General features: G+C 37.7%; 1 protein-coding gene across 15 annotated transcripts; it reads right to left on the reverse strand.

Moving 5' to 3' along the window:
- On the reverse strand, positions 1–7,285 carry LOC103714973 (protein MEI2-like 2). Of its 15 annotated transcripts, none has more exons than XR_015968936.1 (10): positions 6,906–7,285; positions 5,608–5,649; positions 5,370–5,519; positions 4,807–5,276; positions 2,814–2,972; positions 2,609–2,725; positions 2,339–2,490; positions 1,697–1,788; positions 564–1,522; positions 1–466 (listed from the first exon to the last, which is right to left on the reverse strand). XR_015968936.1 is itself a non-coding variant. In XM_088704681.1 (9 exons), the coding sequence occupies exons 2-9, from the start codon at positions 5,639–5,641 to the stop codon at positions 651–653; spliced, it is 2,046 nt and encodes a 681-aa protein (XP_088560807.1). In that variant the 5' UTR covers positions 5,642–5,649; positions 6,906–7,285; the 3' UTR covers positions 1–650. The 15 variants fall into 15 exon arrangements, 7 of the variants coding, with proteins under 7 accessions (XP_088560807.1, XP_088560805.1, XP_088560809.1 ...); XR_015968934.1 differs by having other exon boundaries at positions 564–1,525; positions 6,906–7,193; XR_015968939.1 differs by lacking the exon at positions 2,814–2,972 and having other exon boundaries at positions 6,906–7,193.
- Positions 7,286–9,431: the final 2,146 nt, after the last annotated feature.

Below are 9,431 nucleotides of genomic sequence, written 5' to 3' on the forward strand. Positions count from 1 at the left end.
TGATCAAATATCTACATAACATTAAATCTTTTGTTTTATCTTACAAGAACAGGAAAAGACCCCAAGGATTCCCCAATACACATTTGGGGTGCTCCGCTGAGCTAGACAACGGAAAGCAGGATACGTTCCTTCTGTACAATTCGACACGCTTCCCACTTTTCTGACCTCATTTATAAAACACCATATTTCTCATAATATATACAAACAGTATATATCAAAAATAAATAGATGACTTACAGATGGTGAGTAATGAACTTGCCCAGAAGAAAACCTTAAAACTGTACACTTTGTTCCTATGTGCTTGCAGCTTCCTTTCTCTGCAGACAATACAGAACGCTTAATATCATCTACATTCCAGTTTTGATATGTGCTTCGGTGCATCCATCGCCTGATAAAGTGGATGTGCACCCTTAGTACAACTGCACCTGCTGCTTTTCCTTCTCATATATTTTTTACACTTGAATACCTACAGCAATTGGCATTCGGAGGTACCTTATCACCCTTAGTCTATAATACTTTAACAAATAAATTTAGTAAAGTAAATTGGACAGTAAGGAATATACTTATTTGGGATGTTTTTTATCATCAGTGTCGTCCTTGTATCTTCCCCACTAATAATTTCATCCAAGTCAAGCTGGTACTGTTTCTTGCTAATCTAACTGACTCCCATTATTAATTCGTCGATTCCGCCCACCTTCAAATAATCCCTTCATACCACTAGCTCCATGTCCAATATATGGATCACTACCGAGAACCATAGGCCCAAAACTCTGTGATGACATTATACTGAAACCAGGTGCGCTGTTCTCAGAAATGTTTCCAGGCAGAGCAAATCCAGGGTTCACTAGACCTCGAACGCGCATGTCCATCATCAAATTCCCCTCATTGCTACCAATGCCCAGGCTTCCAAAAGAAACTGGGCTCTTGACTGATGACTCTGGTGACTCTGGGAAATAGCCAAAATGCCTCTCAAGAGGAATACCAGATGGAGCAGATCCAACATGATGTGATGAAGCCTGGAAATAGCTATGACAAACTGAATAAGGGAAGCACTGCTCCTTCCTGTTGAATGGGAATGAATATCCCATAGATGATTCTGGCCAGGGAGATTCAGTTTGCTCAGTATAAAGAGTTGGGCTACGCCAAAGGAATTGTGGCCCAGTCAATGTACCCATCCTAGAAGCACTGGAAGTCAGGGAACCAAAAGAAGATAAAGTTCCTGAACTTGCGATCATATTTGGAATCACAGCACTATTATGCTCCACAAAAGAATGAGAATGCTGAAGTGGAACTCCATGTGTTGAATTTCTGGGTGAGAAAACCAGGTCAGCATTGTTAGCCCTGTTTTGGTTGTTACCAATTGGTGCAATCTTCACAGAGTTTGACATCATGGGAGTTAGTATGGAAGCTAATCCAGGCAAATGATTACTCCTGACTGGATTAACTGCTCCTAAAGTTGGGGACTGCTTAAGGGCTTGTAATGTACTATTATCATTTGGATTACTGAACTGTGCCCAAGTACCTGCTATTGATGCATCTAACTCAGTTTCTTTAACATTAATAAAAACATATAAATATGAATTCAAAAAATGTAAAGAAGACATTTACAGAAAGAAACATCTCCATTATCTCTGATCAGCATAATATCTGACAAATTTCCAACACCATGCAAAACTACAATAAGAATCCAACATACCTGGAGGAGAATCGGTAATAGGTGAACCCACTTCAGGTCTGTGACATCTGGTTTGATCATGTTCCAGTTCTTGGCTCAACTGCGGCATCAAGCTGAATTCAAGATGTATAACCATTTAGAACTCTAAGAACTAATCAGTATTTGACAAAGGAAAAAAAAAAGGATAGATAGGTGAAGTCCTTTATTGCTGATACTGTAAACAACAAACTACAGCCTAGACCTATTCGGCATGTGGATGAAGGAATATTGTGGGTTATTCTATTCCATGATTTTTCCCCGCTTTTGAAGCTCATTAGTAGCAGAGATAGTAACATAAGCCCCGCATTTGGGGCAACATTGATTCATCAAAGGTGGAATTCTTTACTTTGGTAGCAAAAATCAGTAAAACATATCCGCCACACACTTGCATACAATTGAAGGAGACATTCTTGAGCGTAGCCATTATTATAACATGAACGAAAAATGAGAATATGGTGATTATATCATAACTGGTGATTATATCATAAGTCAATTTTTCAACGTACAATGGAATATCATAAAATGCAAGAAAGCAAAGGTAGAAGGGAAAACAGCATGGTTCGAGGAAATAATTTTATTGATCTGTAATTGAAGAATAAAGAAAAGGCAGGAGCATATACACACTTCCGACGAGCTCCACCAGGGCGGCTAGGTTCCAGTTTTATGCGCTTGCCAGCTATGTCACTCCTGTTCAATGACCGAAGAGCTGCTTCTGCTGCTCTAACATCATAAAACTCAATAAATTTATGCTGCCGTTTGTGTGGTGTCTCCCTTATCTGCACCATGTGATGAGAAAATGCCACAACTTTTCAAAACAATACACTGAAATGGATCTTTCAATTAAGACTTAAGAGCCTGAGATAAAGCCAAAAATAGAAAAAAAACCCTTCCCACCTCCTTGACTTCCCCATAAGCCCCAAATATTCGGCGGAGGTCATCATTTGAAACTGATGGATCCAAATTAAAGATAACAAGAGTTCCTTGGTTTAAATCTTTGTCTGATGGGTTGACCTGAAGAAAAGGCAGGGGAAAGAGAGATTGGACCAAAAAGCAGTATTGATCAAAGCAGGGGTAATAATTTGACATAATTATATCAGACCTTTGGGATTGAAAAATGAATATCAAGTTTTCTTCGTCGTAAGGGCTTGTTTTGTAATGCATGCATAGCAGTTCGAGCTACCCGGATATCATAGTAAGATATCATCACAAACCCTCTGTGTTTGCATGCAGTGTAAAGAGACCGAATGTCCCCATATTGCTAAAACAGAGAGCAAAAGGTAACAGTAAATCGACTTGATCATTGTGCTTGGATCAGAAAAAAATTAAGAAAAGCATCAGAAGGAACAAAAACAATACAGAAAACATGTTTTACAAGATCCAGAACTAATGCCTATATTGATTGGAAGGGGGGAATATAGAAAGTATGTTGAACTGCTAGAAAAAGACTTTCAACCAGACAACTAGAGAAAACTACTTTTGGTGGAAACCAGTTAAAAGCAACTGCAACAGCATTTATCTTTCTATTCATTCTTTATTTTGAAAATGTAAAAATATTTTCATTTTTACAAATGTTTGGTGGTTACATTATTCTCATTTCTTACTTATTTTACATTTAAGTAATACTCCCTTAAAAAAATTTGATGGAGTAAAAGTGATGCCTCCCGTGGCCAATGCGAACAAAGGAGGTCCCTTTATTTCTCCCTCTCTTAAATGCAATAGATGCATGCCTTCCTCATCAACATCATCAATGATAAAAATGTTTCTCTTTCTTTTAGCCATGGATCCTTTTGCTTCCACCTTTGCTACCTCTTGAAGGCAGAAATCATACTAGATATTTCAAATGTAGTCAATGGCTCTACCTATACACCTTTAACTACTCCTAGATTATAAAGGATTTGGCCTACAGTCAAAGAACAAAACAGCTTTGGAATAGGATCATGAATTTACAACGTCCTCAGGAGTCCAGGATCATGTATCTACATAGAGGGGAAAAAGAGAGAGAGAGAGAGAGAGAGAGCATTACTTGACTCATGCTTCTATCTGCCACAATGAATCAGATACTTATATGCAACCTAAGAAATGCCAATGGACTAAAAAACAACTTTTCTGCCATTAAGACCATTCCAAAAGCTTCCATTTCAACTCCTCTCAATACCAAAGAAGCCATGAAGAAGAAGTATCAGAGAACAAGTGCTTGTTACTCTAAAATTGGATTGCTTAAAGTACATCTAAGAAACCCAGAGACAACAAATAATTAAAAGGACATACCAATATTGTAAAATGACCCTAGAAAATCGAGCTTATAATTCTCTTCTCCTCGATAAAATACAAAGTAGAGTAACAATAATTATAACTAAAACAGTCATATCTCAACACTTAACAGATAGCATTTGACTGGTATATAAAAGATTGGTTGCTTGCAATACCTGCAATACTCCATTCTAGGCAAAATTTCCTCAGACTAGAAAAAGGTTTCCTTACTATTGTCTATGCTAACTAGACATTATGCGTTAATAAATTTTCAAGTATGTTGAAGTCAACTGTTCTAGTGAGAATACAGAATACATGCATAAGTATAAAAGACATTCATATGCTTCGGCTCACAACCCTAAATACTTCCATGGGAAGGTAGTTGCCTACTTAATGAGTAACTGTATTCTCTATCTATCCATTTGCATCAAGCTAGAATGCATTATCCTACAAGTCCTTTGGTAATGACACCAATCCTAGCTTGCTGATATGAACAAAAAGGTGAAATTTAAAATAAGAAAGTATATTTTCTCTCTCAAATGTTTCAATATTTTTCAAGGGCCATCTGTTCAGCTTTTGACATTGAGATGAACATTATTTGTCAAAAGAAGCCTCTTTTTGTTTCCTACCTCGGATGCTTCTAATTCACGTCTTCTTTATGCCCCTTGACACTAATATTTTTTAAGATATAAAAGTCTCACAAAAAGAAGGGGGAAAATCCACGGGCATTACACAAATAAGAAGAAAAATTATGAGATGGTGAAGTCACAGGAAAACAGCATGATGTGACGGAAGTATTGCATCAACTGATATAAGAGGACAACTACAAGGCAAATACTTACCTCAAAAAGAGATCGCAGTTCTGAGTTTTCCACATTACTACTAATATTACGCACGAATAATGTTCTAGAAGGATGCTCTCCCAGTGGATGTTCTCCAGCAACAGTTCCAACACCATTTGGAAGGTTATACTGAACAGTCCCATTCCCCACATAATTATCACTAATATGTGTCTTTGCCATACCTGTGATGAGGCTCTCTGCAGGATCAGAGTCCAATTCGATACCCCCACTGCTGCCAAAAAGATCACACTCTTCCAATTCCTCCACTTGACTAGGCAACCCACTTAGGTCAAAATCATCCATTATGCCTGCAAGGAGCTCATCTTCATCATCAGGTAACAAAGTCCCAATCATTTGTTGAGCAAATTCTTCAAAAGAATCCTCACGCTCCATGTCATCACTGAGTTTATTTAGCTTACATGAAGCATCATCTGTAGACTGTATCCCATATTCTGAATCTGTAAAAATTACTGAATGGAAAGAGAAAACAGTAAAAAAAGCATAAAAGCGATTCAAGATAAATTATTTGATAAGTGATGATGGCGTAAGAAATGATGACTTACATTTCTCATGTGGAAGAACTGGCAATGAGCTTGAAAAGTGGCTCACATCATGATATCCATGATAAGTACTGGAACCAGATGGAATCTCCTCTGCACTGTTTCTGACCCTCCAAGTGATATTTGCTGACGGGGAAGGGGTATGTAAGTGACCTGTATGACAAATCAATACAATAAAATAAAGATGCATGAATTTCTTTAAAACTAGGCGAGAGGAAGATGATCATTTATTCTAATTTACCTGCGACAGAAAAATGATTTGAAGTTTGCTCCATTTCATTGCCTGTGCAAAGTTGCAATTATAGGCAGGATGAGAGAGTATGTTTGGAAGATATTCATTGAAATTGCTCAAAGTTCACATCCAAAGAACTAACCACCTAATTATTATTCCTACTCTTTGATTCAGTGCTCATGTGACTTTAGAGGTCCAATGTACAAAGGGTGTTCCATGTACCATGCTTCCAGGAATTATAAGCAACCCATATTTTGAAAGAAGAAAATCAGATAGCTACTTAGAAAAAATTGAAAATTTCTCGACATTTTCTAATAGAGTAGCAGATATCACATATTATGATATCAAATCTTATGCTTCCTTTTTTCACTTAATCCAGACTAGAGTGTTTGACATACATGCACAAGTAAAAAATCGTGTATCACACAGCCTCCAGTTACAGTGCAGAGCCCAAAATAGATGTCAGGCGGGGCTTGCACAGAAGAGGAGAAATATATGTGCTGCCTTGCAAGGTGATTTCTACTCACATATACATGTAGAACCAGCACAAAAATCATATGATACAACAAGAAATTGTAATATAGGTTAACTTTAGAAGGACTGTCAACATGGACCAACTACTAAAATCAAAATCTGAAAGATCAATGAGGACAATAACAACATGCAGACTAACATGGAAATTAGACCTTTTTTTGGTTTTTATGTATATTTGTTGACGTATAAAATAGGGCTATCCAAAACCAGAAGTGAAGTGGGATACCATGTCATGTTTGTTTCTCTATGTCAAAGAAGTGCAAGAATACCAGTTTAACTCAAGCATTTACCAGCCACACCTCCTCCATGCAGTCCCATGCAGCAAAGATCTTAGAAATCGGGGCTTGGATTTGTGTTGAAAGATAGGATATAAGGAGGCCAGACAAAACTAACATGCATGAAAATTGTCATGAAGGATTAAAAAAAAACTAATATTGATAGAATGGTGAAATGTGAAGCTCACGACGGATAATAGGGAATGGTTATCGCAAAAGATCAAATTTTATGTGGCTAAAAAGTAATCGAACAAAAGAAAACGAAATTTTGTATTCGAACATTTAAAAGAAATCAGCCATAGATTAACCAAAATATGCTGATCAGTCAAAGAATTCCGACGTGGGCAACAGTAAATGGAGATCAAAATTCCACCACTTAAAACTCACATAGGACTACATAGATTCGCAAAGATCGCACCTTTTTAGCAAACGCACAAATCGCTAAACCAAAACCAATAATCCGGCAGAACGTAGTAGGTGGAAGGCAGAGCCGCTTACCAAGTCGAAGAACACTGCATTCGGAGGAAGAAAAACCACCCTAAAGCCCCATTTACAAAACCGTAGAGTAGGTTTCTAAACCCATGCCTTAGATAATGGAGTGAAGCCAATGATGCTGGAAAAATCCAGTTGTTTCGACTTTGATCCTCAAAGTTTCTTCATTTTCCAAGCAAGCAGAGAGACAGGGGAGAGAGGAGTCCCTCTTTTTCTCTCTTTCTTCCCACTCGATCGGGACCGCTCTCTTAGCGCCCGAGAGGGTAATGAGAAGGAGAGACGTTAGGAAGAAGCGAGCTACGAAAGGAAAGAGATGGAGAGAAAGAGAGAGGAGATTCCGCAGCATTTGAATCGGATTTGGCGTCCGTTGACGCCAGCGCTTCCCCGCCGCCGCTCCTGCTAAATGCCGGATTTATGTCGGATAAAGGATTAATTGTTTTGCATATCTAGTGATATTTTAAGTTTTAATCAATAAATTATATAGACATTTTTATGACCGGAGATTTCTGTGGAATTGCAAGTTTGCCATGTGGTTTTGGAGCATCATGGGACCTAGAGCATTAAGCTCCCAATTCGTATTTGAATCAATTAGAACCAAAATACTTGATCTAATATACTGCATCCCAAAACATCATTTAATATACAAAAATTAATATAGTTAGTCATTATTCTGTAATGTTGATTTTGTATTTATCAGTCAAATCTTTTGCATACTAGTTTGCTGATAATGTTTACAATTATTATTATTTTATCAAGTCATTAATTTATATATGCCTACTATACTTTGTATTTGAATTATTTTTTACCCAATTTGATTCCAAAAACTATAAGTTGATAAAATAAAGTTCAAACCCAATTTGGTCAATCTAACTAAAAATGGTTTAATTGTTGGATTCATTATTTTTGACTTGATTCAAATATGAAATGAACCCTAAATGTGCCAATTCTCGACCAAATTTAACAAGCTGGCACCCATGCACCATATGATCGGAACCGCTAGAACAAAGAAAAAAAAATTATTACTCCCAAAAAATAGGGATGCAGAAAGCTTAAAAAATAAAAGAAATTGATAATTTTTCTTTTTTCTCTATTTTCTTTGAGAGCAAAGAAGAAGAGGAGGAAGAAAGAAGCAAGAACATCCCTTGATGGCCAAGTTTTCTCAAGCCCAACTGCTATTTAATGGTAGAGAAAGATATGTGATAAAATAGTTCAGAGCTTTCGGGCAAATAGGTTTTTGATAGATACTGAATAATAACAAAATTTCGAAGATACTCTGAACTTAGGAGTATTGATAGGCTTTAATTGATAATTACAGGCGACAAGCCTTGTCCGCTAGCCCACTCGTTTGTCATCCAACTTAGTGGAAACCCAAAGCCCACCAACCTACCCAGAAAGCCATCCCCAGATATTTATGTACAAAACCAATATTTCTGGATATAATTTAGTGCCATCCATCCTTCGTACATATTGTAGCTTTGATGCTTCTCTCTCTCTCTCTCTCTCTCTCTTCAAAATCACATAGGTTTAAGGCACGAGAGAGAGTGTCAAAGTAGTTTATCAAATGTAAAAGAAATAAAATTATTGCCGCTCGGAACTAATTGGCTTTAGGCACCAAGGCAAAAAATGTGAAAATATTGGAGAACTTAGTGGTAAGTTGCTTTAGTCGGGGTTGGAAAAGATGAGTAGCGCTCAATCGCCACAACAGAGATCCTTATTGGATGGTAGCACTCCGACCTAAAACAACACAAAGTAAATAAGTTTTCTGGCTTAAATGTATCCGGAGGGCGATCCTTCGATGCCTAAATTGGTGTAGTTATCAGAGAACAAAATAAGTGTTCTTTTTACTTACTTACCTCCTATATCCTTCTTCCAATTTTGCGTCTAGCCGGCAGATAAGCTTACCTACCACTAGAGAATTAGGGTATGTGGGTCGACCAGAAGTTCTATTAATCACATCGGTGAAATCTCGGTGATTATTAGGCTCTTCGTTAGGAAACGGCCAACTGTGGAATGTTTCTAATATGTAAGCTCGGCGGTATGGTGCTAGGCCCGTTCAGCGGCCGTTTTCGATCAGCCACGTGTTAGCATTGTGGCATGTTTTAATTAGTTGGACCTTGTAGTGAGCTATAGCTGGTTTGGATGGGTACGAAGAATAATATATAGATGGCGATGATATTGGATGCAAGCTAAAATTGATATATGGATGAGATTTTGGTAGGCTGATTGGAAAAGAAAGTCGTGGTGGGAAGTAACGCATCTGTCATTTTCGCTTAAAAGCAGGAGGTAGGGCTCGGCCGCACGCTTTGTATTTTTCTGGAAATCGACTTCCGAGTTTTGGAACTTTTGTCCGCCTCTTGGAGCCAAGCCGAAGCCAGCTGCTGTAATTTAACTAGAGGGGTTGACAATTAAATGAACTTTAATTCTGGTTCTATTTTGATTTCTGAAATGACTCAACTGCCTCCGAGGCCCTGAGATTTCTTCTCAAGCCAATTACAATCAGGAGAATCTTATGAGAAAAGGCAAAATAGATGT

This window comes from Phoenix dactylifera, chromosome 9 (genome assembly GCF_051530095.1).
Source record: "Phoenix dactylifera cultivar Ajwa chromosome 9, Ajwa_hap1_PhDact_Kaust_v1.1, whole genome shotgun sequence".
Classification (NCBI taxonomy): domain Eukaryota; kingdom Viridiplantae; phylum Streptophyta; class Magnoliopsida; order Arecales; family Arecaceae; genus Phoenix; species Phoenix dactylifera.